A 16194-nucleotide genomic window follows, 5' to 3' on the forward strand; every position below is an offset into this window, starting at 1 on the left:
AAAAATTGCATGAAAAGAGTAATAGTTCCTTAAAAAAATTACGAACATTTGCAACAGTAAGAAAACGAGGAACAATAGAATGATTCATTAAATAATGATTCGGCATTTTTAATATAAATATTTGTTTCATCCATTGCACATAAATAATCAAAATTTGGTATGATACAACAGGTATAGTTAGAAGCAGGCACCTCTGCAGTACCACAGGTGATTGAAATATTATCGAATACAGCTAATTGTTAAGTTTCCGTCTCACTTTTGAGACAGAACATCCCGGGGGGTAAAAGATCGAAGGGCCTCCCATCCCTCTTCTCCTATCACCAGTCTCTTAAGAAGACTGTTAGCTCGCCATATAGTATTTTGAGTGCCTTATTACCGCATAATCATTATATATTTACAAACACCCAAGCCGCCTCCAAGATTCGAACCTAGCCATTGGTATGGCAATCAACATTACTAACAACTATACCGGCTGGCCGGCGATATGATCCAGCAATATAAACTTTTAGAAATCTTGCTATCATCGTTGATCTAACTTCAGATTCTCTTTTTTCTTATTTGATAGGAACTTCAGCAATGAATTCAAAAACTTACTTGTAAACATGCCATTATTCTTTGTTGATTACAGAGTACTTCGAGTGAAATAGCAATCTGCAGTACTGTTGCCATGCAACTTGAGTGAAAGTTTAGTGTAGGAAAAGTTTCGAGATGAGTGGCAACTGAAGACTGGTCATAAAATTCATCGGAAGAAACTCCGTCTTGAACTACAAAAAATTATACTTTTGTTAGGCCATTGGAACACATGAAAATATATTACACGTACAGTACAAACACTTTGTCGTAACACTGACTTGGTTTGTTGCTTACGTTATTATCGCAAAGGACTCAAGAATTATTTAACGGAGCAAGGATACTTTCATAAATGACTTGAAGAAAGAAATGAACTCATATTTACATTACAGCCAAGGAAATCCCAAACAGACGAAAATTCACAGGAAACTAAAATCGGAATGAAGTCTAAATGCTGAGCAATGTTTCATAGGCCTAGCCTCATAGTTTTTCATAGATTTGTCTTTTGCAGCAACTGAGGTGGTGACAAAAATTTGTCTTTTTTTTTTCGTGAAATCATTGTGTTAATTTTAGTAAAGGAATCGTGTAGTGACTGAGCGTATTCGTTTTACCAAATGATGTTAATTTCATTCAGGTAGCTGCATTAAACTCTGTATTTGCATCTGGAGCGCTCAGAGAGCGCATTTAATTAAATTTTCGCGTAATGGTGCCAGATACGTAATGGTAATAATATAATGGAATACGTAATGGTGCAAGATATTATAGCAGACAAAAATTTTGGAATTTCCTTCCTAAGTGATGCAGTTATTGCTGACGCTACTTGTAATTATTTAATGGCATTTTACAGCTCTTTAGAATGAGTGTATATCATCCTGGAATATAGAAATGAACACATTCATGTAATCATTCCTTTCAAACATTATCTTGAATGAAATGATATATTGGATATCCTGGATAATGTACCAGCTGAACTTGAATTTCTGTCATTGTATTCGCAGAGTATTCCTGAGAGACAGGTATATATAAAAATGATACACCCAGATGAAAAAGTGAAAAATTTTATTTAGCTACAGAAAGAGCATCTTTGGCGAAATTCTAGTTAATAGGATGAGCTACTTTGTTGGCGTTTGCAAAAGGTGCAGAAGATAGCTGAAAATATTCCCTGCATATCATATAAGATTTATATTTGAAGAAAAATAATCTAATTCATGACGTTGTTTGCCATTAAAATGATTCATTGTATTATTCAGATACAATGTGCAAAAATATACTTGCATTTTAATAAACTGAAATGCCACATACATATGTAGGTATCTTGCATCGTTAGTAGAGATAGTTTTATTATTCACCGCCAGTCTCATTCAGAGATTTGTCTGCATGTGTTTTCCCATTCAACAGGCACATCCAGACGACATCTATTGTTCGACATGATCAGCCCATTTCACGCATCCCTACTATGAGACCACTTTCAAAGTAATGAAATTGTGTATAAATTTTCCGACAACGTGGTAACGGCGTTATTGTTTATGTCTGCAGGTAACTGCAGCACTGACAACGAGAAAAGGGAAACCATCCGGAATTATTTACCATCTTTATGACGATACGATGCTGATTGAGCTGTAGAAACGCGCTGTAACCGAAGTTAGTACTCATCGACCTTGAAACGTTAATCGTTTGCATACTTAGTATGAAGGAATAATCGGATTATTTAAGTTTTTCTTTCTTTTTTAAGAACATTTATTCGAAACAGTAAATTTGAGAACATGTTTTCTGAAATTCAAAAGTTGAGATTTCCATCTACAAGACGGTCTAAATTTCCAAAAATGACTATTTATCCATAAAAAGTACCTTCCAAGAATAGTTGAAGAAAATTTGCAATAGAAATTGAATAAAATTTCAGAACTTATAGGCTAACCAAGAGAAACAGTTATAAAGGGAGACAACATTTAACTATAATAAAATCATTTTATTGAGTACCATACGTGTGCGGTGGTTCTGAATTCATTCATCTGAATTACATTGTTCTTTGCTTTAAAAAAAAGGCTATCTTCAATAACCAAAAGTGTAGAAGTCCTTCTATTTCATGATAAATTCGATGTTATTCTGGACTAAACACAAGCAGCAGGAAATTCGATTGAAAGCTCCTGCCTCAATCTAATTTCGTAGATCAGAAGTAGCTGCTTTATATTACTATATATTTATCTCCATAAAAAATCTGATGTGTACACCACATGACTTCCTTGTACGGAATATTAAATCATACGCATTTTTTCCTACCTGTCATTTAAATTTATTTCCTCGAATTTCAATATTTATCATTCAATTAATTCAGTTCTCACTTCGCGACAAGGCAAAATCTATATTAATAATTGAAAGATATACAAAACATAAAACCCCAAATATAGTTAAAACAATTTTAAAAAAGATTATAACTAAAATTACATTTTCTACGCAAAAACAAGCAATTCGGCCAGCGTGTAAGAAGGCAGATTTTTTGGTGCACAAACTGAAAGTTTACTTTTGGTCTGACTCCGCAAAAAGACACTGAAGGCGTAGAAACTGCTTAATTTGTTGTGAACGCTATACTGAGTCAATATATGACATAATTTAATAACTTAAATGATATTTCCAGAATGGATTAAGCATAATTTAATTCGCAGTAATAAAAGAAGACGTTATTTGTTGTTGCGAAGGTCAGTTTCTCTAGATTGGCAACAAATCTACTATTCTGCTAAGTTTCAAATGTAAACAAATATAGCTGCTATCGTAACAAAAATTAGGCTTAGCCGCACTTAAACAACTTTTAAATTGTTGATAATTATACAACTATAGCATGCAGATTAACTAAAAACATAAAAACCTTAACCGGAAGATAAGAACAACATAATTCAATCAATTTTAAAGCAACGAATTGCACAATATACAAACACATAAGAATAAAGAAACTGAGCTCACTGAACCGAGTAACACAGTGGATATATATGTATACATATATTTATATACTTTTGGTGCGGCCGATTGCAACCGAAATAGGAGGTGCATATCTACATGTTATAGCAGTCCTATATGCAAAATTTCAACTTTCTGGGGCTACTCGTTTTTAAGTTATGCAAGATACATACATACGTAGGTACGCACAGTCGCCACGAAAAAAATCTCTTTTGACTCTTCTATTTTAAATCAGTTTTACAATTCGTGTGGGGAAAAAGCGTCCTTTATTCTATCCTTACATAAAAATCTTAAGGAAATTCATTATGATTAAGTAGCTGAATATGCTCATATTTGTATAAAGTAATGTACATTCTGTTCTAGGTCAAGTATGCAGTCCTGGATATGTGGGTTACTGTATGAGTAAAAGTGCTGCAGTATCTTTTACCTCCGGTCTGCGCATGGAAATGGCTATCTGGGGAATTAAAGTGATAAGTATCGAGCCTTTCTTTTATGCGTAAGTATATAAAAAATAAGTTGTTTAAATAGATTCATAATAAAATGTGAATCCTGAAACGTTTCAGAAGATTGCGGCATACAAAACATTCCTCGTGTAAAGGATGAAAGACCCTCGGATTCGCCCCCGGGTATCGGAACGGATACTTCATCGAAAATGGGACGAAATTTTTCCGTTCTTGCGAGTGTAAAAACGGTCGACCCTGTAGCACACTTTAGCCAGGATTCTCGATGAAGCGGCTAAATGACTGATAGGTACCGTGCCATTCCCGACAAATGCATTAAATTACAAATGTCCTGGCATCAAAAGTGACACCAGAATATAAAACGAGACTTTTTCCTGTATTTTCGAGGGAAATCGTGATATCCAATTCAACTATATTTAGGTTAGATCTCGATGTATTAGAAATTCGGATAACTGGCAAAGACTTCGAGCGTCAACGAAACAAAACAAGGGTTATTTATTTCCACACTTTACTGTACACGTAATTACGGAGGAACTGGCAAAGCTTATTTGGCAGTTGCCTGCTATAAAGAAGATCAAATAATTATGAATAGAAATCAAAATAAATGAAATTGTATTGCATTCTGTGTCAAAAAAAATCATTTAAATATGTTTTTACATGTTTCATTATATAAAATTTTTTATCTTACAAATTTTACATGATTTTCGAAAAAAACTTGAATTAAAACATTAAAATTTCGAAAACTAATTTAAAAATATCTTGCAGCCTATAGCATTTTGCCGTGCTATATTATCAAAGGGATGGTAATCATATTTACATTATTTAATCAAAAAACTAAGTGGATGATTTGCTTTGTCATACGTAGTCTCAGGATAACAAGAGGCTGATCAAATATTTTTATTATTTCGACGTTTTCTTTTATTAATCAAACCAACTTTTCGTCTATCTTCAGAATAAAGATTGAAGGTATATCATTTATTAAATGTTGTATGTTCCGTTATATAATAGTGACTTGCGATTATCTCAGTGTAGAACTTAAGAAACTTCAGAAACATAATGTTGACCGAATCTCTGTATTGTTCTTCAAACATTAAGTTGGCTGAGGAACGGCGAAGAACCTCTGGCTTCAGAAGCGAATCTCGAAGAACTTCTGCAAACGGTTGAACTCCAGTAATTCCCAGCAACTTTGAAGCTCCAAAGCGCAAGCTTAAAGCGCTGCTCTTTAGTACAAAGACAGAAATACAATTTACTTAAAATCAAACAAATATCATAAAAGACAACTGAGTTCAATGCCCAATGTGTTCGGAAAATGTGGCTACATATTTTTTTTTCCTTAAATATTGATTTTAGACGGGTAGTTCAATTTGCAAAGTTTATGGAAGAAAGCCAAAAGTCTATGATAACTATATTAATTCTGTATTAAAACAGTTTCATGAAACTCAAATTAAACTTTTATATGACTTTTAACCGGTTGCGGACACTTAACCGACGGGACACTTAACCGACACCAGTTAGCCGACAAGACATTTAGCCGATAGGGACATTTAGACAACATGGACACTTAGCCGACAGGACATTTAACCGACGCGGACACTTAGCAGACAAGACACTTAGCCGACATGGGCATTTAGCAGACAGGACATTTTGCCGACACGGACAATTAGCCGACAGGACATTAAGCCGACAATGAGTTTCGCTTTTCCCAATGCTTTCAGATTTCTAATACTTTGACATTTTATTGCTACTTTGCTCAACACATCACACTACATTCATTCTCGTATATAGTCGTTTCGCTCTTCCCACTAATGAAATTTCCTTTCCTGTCAGAAAATACAGTGATTCGCCCTGCTCCTCGCCACACTGGAACTAATTTTTTTTTCTAAAATGCTATTTACACCCTCAGAATGCTATTTACACGTTAGGCATCGCATATTTATTAATCTGGGATAGGGCTTCCGCACGGGAATTCGTACCTCGTGGCCTGCGGCTGCCTAACAGAAGTAGGTTTGGTTTATGTAATTACGGCAAAGCCAGAGGGCTATCTGCCTAAGGGAAGGACACCTTCGTGGAGGACTTTTTAAGGAAAAACGGCTCGTATACATGTTACACATGGGGAAAACTTCGAAAACAACCATGCAGCCTGTCCGTTCGCGGGATTCGAAATTCGAACCGAACTGCCAGTGTTCAGTGACTTTACCGCTCGGCCGCTGCTGGGCCTAACAAAAATAGAGTGACCATGTTACTTAATATATAACCAGTCTCTTCCAATGAAAATTGCCCTTTTAGGCTAGAACTTTATAAATGCATTCAGGAAAATGGGCACCAAAAATTTCCCATTACCATGTAGCTAAACCAAAAACGAGAAAGAGAAGGAATGAAAGAGGAAAAAAAATAAAATTTTGAAAAATGAAATGCAAATTTATACATTTTTAACAGATATTGAGAACAGTTACATTTTACAAGAAATAATAACATTAATTAAAATTACATTTTATAAGAAAAACATTAATAATGTGTAATTTTCAATATAATAGACATATTGAAAATTACACATCGCGACTTTCAAAAGAGAGTACATAATATTATTTAGTTACATGACTGATCTAGTTAAATCTATCATCGATAGATGGCACTACATTACGGTGAATTTTTCAGGATGTCTGGCTTTGCTCCGCCCTGCTTGTTTGTGGCCTCTCCTGCAGCTTCATCCGATTTCTCTTTGTAGATTTTCCCACGTCCGGAGTTTCATATCAACAAAGTTTTCGATATATGAAGAGTGAAAATGTACTTTTTGCAGAAATGTATTCAGTTATGAATAAAACAAAACCTTAAAGAATATTTTACTTCTAAATTAAACAACTAAACTGGTACTAATTATGTACCAGTTTAGTGCTATAAACATTAACCTAAGTAAGTATTTTAAGAGAGAGGCATGGTCAATGCTTAAATGCTAATTGCTTATGTATATTATCCCAGATGGGCTTTAAAAAGCTATATTGATCTAATCCCCTAAGGACAATCAGATTGTCAACTATCAACTAGTTCCCAGCCACGAAATCGGAGCGGGTACGCGTGGTCAGCAAAAAGTTACAGAACTTTTATCTTATGTTACAGAACTTATTATTTTAAAAGAATGTTGGCATGAACAGCTCATTATAGAGGTCACAAATAATTTATGTCTTTGCTTGTCTTAAAAATTCACTTTTTTAGTTCTTTTTAATAACAAAATAAAATATATTTTCTAAACTAACCCTTCACCACCATATGTTTCTATAAAAAGTATAATTCAAAAATAGCAATAATTTTTATAGCATTATTCAGATTTTTCATGACAGAGAAAGGAAATTTCATTAGTGGGAGGAGGGAAACGATTTTGTAAGGGAAAAAATGTAGCATGGTGTATTGAGTAAAATAGTAATGAAACGTAAAGGTATTAGAAATTTGAAAGAGAGAGATTGGAAAATTAATATCATTAAGTAACCAAGAAAATTATTAATGATGTGAAAGTGTTCAAAAGAACCCAGTTGATGAAATGAAGAAGCTTTACGGATAATTTTTGAAGATCCCATATTAAAATGGAATTAAGTAGCCGCTGTACTTACCTAAAAAAATTCTTTTTTCCTTTCGAAATTTAATTCATATTCCCTGACGAGAAATTTCAGCGCTTTCTCAATTTGGCCAATATACACCAAACAGCACGATACACATCAAACAACGCTAAATTAATACAATAATTAAAGCACATATGAGATCTTTAAGAATCGAAAAATGGATTTTACTGATAGGTGAAAAAATAACTTAAATATTGAACTCATGGAGAAGTCGAGAAATTTTTTAATTGATTGTAAGTTTAAATAATTGTTGGGTACGTGTCAGTTAAATGTCACTGTCGGCTTACTATCCTGTTGACTAAGTGTCTTGACAGTTAAATGTCCCGTAGCTAAATGTCCTGATGGCTAACTCTCTGTGTCGGCCAAATGTACTGTCGGCTAAGTGTGCTTGTCATCTAAATGTCGTGTCGGATAACTATCCGTGTCGGCTAAATGTCCTGTCGGCTAAGTGTCCTTGTCGGCTAAATGTCTTGTCGGGTAACTGTCCGTGTCGGTTAAATGACCTATCGGCTAAGTGTTCGTTTCGGCAAAATGTCCTATCGGCTAAGTATCACGGACCCCTTTCTAACAGTGAACGTAGTTTCTAGATTAAGCAAAGATTACAGTTATTAAAATATTCACTACGGTTTACTTGAAATAAGAATTATTATGCACAAAATTCACAAAGATAATTTTAAATAAATTCAAGCGACTAGTTAAAATGGGAGTCAAGAATAATGTTTTGTTGCAGACGGAAACCAAAGTGTGTAGAAACAAGTAGCTTTCATTCGTCGTTATGCCCTAAATGTATTCTGAAAACTCTTGAATTATTCTGGTAATACACAGTGAGTCTTCAAAATTTTATGGTTAAGTTCGTACAAAACTGGAGGTTAAAGAGAGCAACATTTTTACTTTTTAGCCTTCATTATATAGAATGGGTAAAAGAAATATTGGCAATTGCCTAAAATTGATCATATTAGCTAACAAAGGAAATGCTTGACAATTTTACATGGACATAATAATCACAGGAGACAATAAAGACACACACCTAATGAAACTTTCGTTTTAATATGCCTTTTATACAAAATATACAACAAAAACATAAATTTGCATGTCAAAAAAGTATTGGCATGATAATACAGCAAAATGAGGGAACAAAATTTAATACTTTGCATTCATAACTTTTGTGTCTATAACAGTTAATTTATTTCTTATAGAGAAAACCAAAGTCCTGGTTGTTGAAAAAGTCCCGTTGGGAATTTTGTGCCATTCTTGCAGGAGTATACGCTTAAGTTCATCTTTATACACGAAATTTTAAGTTTCCTGACGTCTAGGTCCAATTTCTGCCATAAACTTTCAATTGAATTTATGTCAGGCGATTGAGGCGGTGTCTTGAACTCTCAAGGAGCGTTACAGAGTTACTATTGCCGGATGAGGTTCACTGAATCCATAGGGTCATTGTCCTGTTGAAACACAAATGACGTTCTTAAGCCAAAGTTTTGGGGCACTGAATTTCATATTATGGCACAATATGTACATGCTGTCATGATACCATCAATGAAACACAGGTTACCGATTCAGTTTGCTGCCATACAGCCCCAAACTGCGACGCTCCCTCTAACATGTTTTACAGTCGGTGTTAAATGTTGTTTTTCCAGTTTGGTGTTAGGCCTTTTTCCCTGCCGTCGTCCATCATTATCGAAAATGTTAAACTTCGATTCGTTGGACAAAAGAACAGTGTTCCAAAATTCTTCTGATAAATTAAAATGAGATTTTGCAAAATCTAATCCCTTTCTCCTGTTTATTTGTGAAATGAAAGGTTTTTTTTTTTTTTCTAGCTGCCCTTCCATAACAACTTCCTCCATGTCACACATTCCGTACTAAAAATTTTATGCAAATTATTAGCAACATCTTTGGCTAACATAGGGTGCACTTATTTTAGGGTTTTTCTTAACCTCTTTGATAATGCTACGTTTTCTCTTTCAGAAAACATTCGAGGCTGTCCACTTCTAATCTTATTTTTCGTCTATCCTATCTCTAAACTTTTTACACTTCTAACAGTAAATAACCTTATGTTTAGTTGTATTCCTATAGCACTACGTTAAACCCTCATTTCTGAGCTGAATAATCATGTTTTTAATATTAACATCCAACTCCTTCGACTTTGAAGCTGTATTAGCAAAGTAACGTTTTAAAAGTTTTGAAGTAGCACTGCAAACTTTATACTAACAGGGTGTCTTATCTGTCTAAACACATGACCTCAACATAACAAAATTTGCATACCAGTTGGAACTTTGCCAATACTTTTTTTTACATGCAAATTTACATTTATGTTGTAATTTTGTGTAAAAGGCATATTAAATCGAAAGTTTCATTAGATTTGTGTGTTTATTACCTTCTGTGTTCGTTATGTCCAGCTCAAATTGTCAAGCATTTCCTTTGTTAGGTAATATGATCACTTATAGGCAATTTCAAATACTTTTTTTACCCACTGTAGTACTTTGTAGGTCCAAATAACGGTTGGTATGCTCCTACGTCTGCTTCATTCATCTGCAGAACTTATATTTTGTAACACTTTCAATTCACTGAATCTTAAATGCTATTAAGATAATGATAAAGGGCAAGGAATGGTGAACAAGGAATGGTGGTTGAAAATAGTTACAATGTTCCTTCGTTAAAAACTGCCTGTTGGAAAATAAATTAAGTGAAGGCAAACTGACAAGTAACAGAAACTAGGTATGCGATTGAGATTTCTCAAACTCAATGCACAGATTTTCTTTGAGAAGTCTGCCCATTGTGCCTTTAGAGAATATGAATTTAATCATCAATCTCTCAACAACAAACTTCTTGTGATTTATCCTTTTTCAATCAAAAACGATAACTAAAATGACCTTCACTCAAAATTTTTGAAACTGAAGTTTCTGCGGCCGTGACAAACCTTCTTCTGTCCAATCATAATAATCGTAAATAAGAGATAAAAATAAATAACACTCCTGCATTTTATTATTTAATCATTTTTTTATTTTATTAACATTAAATTAATAAATAATGTGTTGGGTGAACCTGAAAATCACTGCACATTTTCTCAAATCGTGGAATTAAACTGGACACGGCTATCCTCATTTTCTTTTCCGCGTTGAATTTTGCTGTACTATTGGCTTTTTACTACATCGACCGCTAAAATCACAGCTTCATACAAAGACGACGTCAAAAATGGAATTAAAATCCTATGAGCCTAATCACTTAGAAGAACGTATTCATCTCACTGAAATCTAAAATTCTATCAGTTCTATGCTGCCAACTTTTGTTTCCAAACTGTTGTTGCAAGATAACTCGATAAGATTCTCTACTTCCGCAGAAACAAATTCCAACGGGAGCACTATTGTTAACTCTTTGAGCGGCAGGAAAAGACAATTAACATTTTCAGCAAAATTCTTGCTTTATTTATTATATCAGGTGTTACAAAGAAATTATTTGCGACAATTACAGATATTTTGTACAAGACGCGTGAAAAAAATGACCACTTCTGGTGGTTAGTATCAGTGACCACCGCCCACAGAACATATCCCTGCAAATCAGTCGGTATGGTACTCATGGAAACAGTTTTTCTTTTTCAAGCAGAGTGCAACTTTGCATGTGCTGCATTCCCACACTATTCTTACAGGCTTTTTCTTGGTGCTGCTGAGTGCACATAGTCGTGATGTTAGACGAATTGCTTATGTTTCTTCATTGGAATAACTGGTTTTTTTCACTCTTGGACCACCAAATATTTTGGACACCTAGCCACTATCGTATTCCCCAATGAAGACCGATATACACTGAAAATATGATAATGACTGATATTTCAACAACTTAATATTAAAAGATAATGTGAAAAAGGAATTGATTTTATGAATTTTATTTCAGTATTTTCTAACATGCTTTGCTATTTTTCAAAATTTATTTCAAAATGAATTACTTCCATGTGTGGTACCTTGCGTCACATTACAAATCACCGGCATTTCTATATGAAGGAAGTTAAAATCTTACCTGTGATGAAAGAGTGTAAATGAATATTAATTCGTGTTACAAGTTACTTTATATAAGTAATTATTACAAGTAATATTATTACAAGTAAATAATACAAGTTACTTTATTTTATAAAGAATTTAAATTTAAAACTGTATTTTGAGAGAATTTAGAAATTTAGGAAAAATATAAATGTCTATAAATATTAAATTCTGAAGAAAGAAAGCAAAATTTTGCTGCTTCAAGACAGGTAATATTGAAAAGTATTTTGCAGTGTAATATGCTTAGATAATAAGCATGTGATCACTTTTTTATCATACATAATACACATTCTTCATTTGCAAGTACGCTATGTTTTTATACAGATATGCAAATAAATCATAAATAAATCACAGTTATGTAATTTTAGCGTGGTGAAACACGAAAAGAAACACAAAAAGAAAATTTCACAGGATTATATTGAATATTTTCATAATTTAAAAATTTCGAATAATCCGAAAATATTTTAATACCTTGAACAGCGATACTGCTTATTGAATTAATAAAACATTGTTGTAGTTATCCGTTTTACTGAAAGAGTTTCTTTTTTATTGGAGTACTGCTGCGTTATATTAGTCATTCAAAGAGTAATGCAATGCTCGATGACATCCATTTATATCTTCAGTAACACTGCATTCATGCCAGTTTGTCGTGTTAGATTTATGTCACTTTGTTTATGATGTTATATGAAAGTCGCAGTGTGATGTTATATCAATGTCGCGGCGTGACTTCACAACAACGTCGCAATATAACTTAACAACAACGTCATAGCATAACTATATATAAAAGTCATAGTGTGATTTCACAACAAAGTCACAAAGTGACTTGACTCACAAACCAACGTAAAAATGTGACCTTACATGAACGTCGCAGTGTAACGTCACAGAAAGCGGTCATTAAGATATACCCACAACATTACTGTGACATTGTGATTGTCACAGTGTAACGCGTTTGCAGCGTCTCACTGATATCACTGTGCTGTAGGAGGCATTTGTCATATATAGGCATGTTCTGTGGTAGGCAGGGTGATCATATGAGATGTTGCTGCGCATTCTGTTATTGAAAATGTGGAGCATCCTGCGTTACGTTCTTTGTTATTGTATCCTTCTACTCAGAGGGCACGTTATATGTTGTTTCTGCACTGCTGCAATGTGTGACTTTATTCCTGACACTGATAGAAGCGTTTGATGTTATAGTGCTCTGTGATTCTATGCGTTTTTCAGCGGATATAGAGATGTGAGGACTGCAGTATATTTCAGGAGGCTGTTGATTTGCCCTTTACGACTCATTTGACACTGTTGACGCAATCTTGCAGCCAATATAAAACATTTGCTGAATTCCTGCTGATGCTGAGCTCTGATTCTAGGTTTTGTTGATGAAGTGTTGGTGAGATGTCGTGAATGGATATTCTCGGCAGTCGCCGGATTGTTGAAGTTTTCGTGTTAACTAGAGGCTTTCCTTTTTCGTTATTGAAAGTGCTGACTAGCTCCGTAATGTCTTCTTTGTATGGCACGAGACTGCTATGCCTCCTTTCTGGATATCGCGCACAGCTTGAGCTTTGATACCTTGGTCAGAGAGCAAGAATTTCTCAGCAAGGTTTTCTTCAAATCTGTTGCTTGTTTCTGTATGAAAACAGATGAGAAGCGTCCGGTTGGTTGTCTTAAGACTGCCATTGTTCTTGAGGATAGATCTTGGTGTCTGGAAACACTGTGTATGGTGTAGCCGTGAAGCTAAGTGCGTCGATATTTGTAGCGACTTCCTGAGTCTGGCTGATGTTGCGTGTCTTTGCTGCTGTTGCAAATGTTTACGAATTTTAGTTTCAGATCCTCTAAAACATCGCTAAGAAGGAGTTATATGTTGTAGCGCTGCGTATCATCAAGTTGGAGACAGGCTTCGTGGAGTTCGTCGCGTAGTAGTCTGTTTTGAATTTGATGATGTTGTGGAGGTTGAAAGATCTTGTGGGAAGCAGAATGGGTGTTGCAAGGAATCAGTTTCGAAGTCAGAATTACCACTAATAACAGAAATGCCGAACACTAATGATTTACTGAAAGTAAGCACAAATAATTAGCATGATGGAGGATGAGTGAACTTGTGATGGTGTCTTCAAAACAATGCTGAAAGAAGCTAAAACACAAGAAATCCACAAATCGATGGAGGGCAAATAAACTCTAGAAAACGATACTTCTTTTACCAACGGGCTCTAAAACTTGGAATCACGGTGCACCAAAATTCTTCAAGCACCAAAATTCAAGTCTCGGAATTGATGCGAAATATACCCTAAGCCTAATTAAACTTACCTATAAACAACACAAAAACGTTAATTATTTTTCCAGTCATTCAGAATCAAAAGTATATGTCACGCTAGATAGAATATGGCTTAACACACAAGAATACAATTCAAATAAGCTTATAAACACAAAATAAAAGCATTAATTGTAGAGCTCACCAATTTTCATGCCACACCCACAGCTTCACGCGCAAAACTAATTTTGTGAATCATAAATTAAAATTTTATTTTGTCTTCATTTTGTTGAACGGCTATTCATACAGAAAAGGTAGAAAGATTGTGACATTCCGCTATGAGGAGGAATAAAAATGAACGAGGCACGGTTCAACATTATCATGAGTCTTACCTTGCGGTGTTTATGCGGCGAAAGTCCTTACATTGGGAATTAGCATAAATGGAGCTTTGCTTAAGTCTTTGAGAATGAAAATACTTATAAAACTATGTAGATGGCAAATATCCGCCTAACATAACTATCCAAAAATTAGATAGCTACTATTATAGATGTTTTTAACAGACAAAACGCAGCAAATGTGTTACCACCGGAAATTACTTTCAGGTCTCAAACAAAACCAAAAGCCTTAGAATGTATACAAAAACAAAACAAATTATATAAATATGCGGAATAATTTATTATATTTTCACGACTGTCAAAATTCAGAGATCCATTTCTCTTATTTATTTGTCATCCATTTTTTATTTATTTATTTACATATATTTATTCCTTTTAGCACACCAATTACCAAAAGGGAAACAACTATTGATTTGATAGAAAAAGCATGGGCTAAAAACCCACTTAATGTTCAAGAAGAGTATGGGGAAGAGTATAAAGAAAATTTGAAAAACAAGTGCATTCGTCTATTAGCGGCATCCAACCCTGAAATAGACGAAGTCGTGACCTGCTTAGAAGACGCTATTATCGCTGAAGAACCTTTAGCAGCATATTTCCCTTGCCATTTCTTACACAAAATCATGATCGCACTCTTTCGTGCGTTTCCAATGGTAGCGGCTGAAACTTTAATGAAGGCTTGCCTTAATCGAAGAAATAAACCATTAGCTTTGAGGAACTATGGAAAAGTAAGCGAAATATTCTTTATTTAATGATATGCGAAAAAACACAAATGTGATAAATAAGAGAGGTTAATTCGATACATCTTTAACTTAGATCCTCATAAATCTATCGCGATTTGCGTCCTTCTCAAAATATTGCAAGGTGGAAAGAGTTTAAATCTTAAATGGATCTGAATTATTTAATGTGATCAGAAGGTATCAGCAGGACAACCCACCACTAGCTTCTTTATAAAAGTGTTAGTATAAAAAAGGAAAAAGAAATTGATTCATTCATTGTTTTCATATTTGGCTGAACACATTCCATAGCAAACGGAAGAGAGTGTAAAAGCTAAAAAAAGGTATCCATTGAGATTATACAGTTAAAATACTTACAGGATATCTATGTTTAAAGAAGCCTATTTCAAAGCTGTCTACAAGCGAAAACACTGATAAAAAAATTGTGAAATTTCGTGGCGGACTTAATGAAGGAATGAGAATGTCTTTCAGAGAAAAAAAAAAATATTTACAAATAGCGTCACCAGAGGGCATCATACTAATAAATTATATATTTAGTCACACCTTTACAACAGCTTTAAAATTTTACAAATTTTGTTTAAAAAAAAAACATGTTCTACATGATGGCAATCATTTTCAGCTACCATCTGAAATCTCAAGATGGCATGTTCCACGGTTAACTCAAATATGAGCTGGAAAATGTTCAGTACGTGGAATAAAACGCTGGCTTTAAGATCAGGTCAAATTCTTGGATTGTTACGATTTATCAGATGTTTCAAATGTCCTCAAAGCCCAAAGCTGCATGGATTGAGGTCTGGGGACCAGAAGGCCATACATTACGAAAGTTCCGGCTGTTTTGATAAAACAGTTTTACTTACAAAGGGCGATCTCGTAAACTTATCGTCATTGTGAACAAAAAGCATATTCAAAACAAACTCTCCGCTAATATTTCTAGGTTGTATAACAGCTACTACATGACGTCAACAAAGATTTACATTTTTAATACAGGTTTTTCAAGTAAAACGCTCCCTGTTGACGCTATTTGTAGCTAATTGTTTTTTCTCTGAAAGACATTCTCATTCCTTCATTAAGTCCGCCACAAAATTTCACAATTTTCTGATCAGTGGTTTCGCTTGTAGGCAGTAGGGTTCTTTAATTATAGATACCCTGTACATCAACAAGTTGCACGAGAAAGTCTGCTTCTTAAAAACACATCGAACGATGTACA

At 34.3% G+C, this 16194-nt stretch overlaps 1 protein-coding gene across 2 annotated transcripts in view; it reads left to right on the plus strand.

The window, feature by feature from the left end:
- LOC118196640 (short-chain dehydrogenase/reductase family 9C member 7-like) overlaps positions 1-16194 on the plus strand; it is a 51816-nt gene that overhangs the window by 23508 nt on the left and 12114 nt on the right. For both annotated transcript variants that reach the window (XM_035368112.2, XM_035368111.2), the window contains 2 exons: positions 3883-4015; positions 14633-14978. In XM_035368112.2, the coding sequence (XP_035224003.1) occupies positions 3883-4015; positions 14633-14978 (479 nt within the window). The remainder of the gene's footprint in view (positions 1-3882; positions 4016-14632; positions 14979-16194) is intronic.

Source organism: Stegodyphus dumicola, chromosome 2 (genome assembly GCF_044657685.1).
Source record: "Stegodyphus dumicola isolate Sdum_Otavi_A_Nest chromosome 2, ASM4465768v1".
NCBI lineage: Eukaryota > Metazoa > Arthropoda > Arachnida > Araneae > Eresidae > Stegodyphus > Stegodyphus dumicola.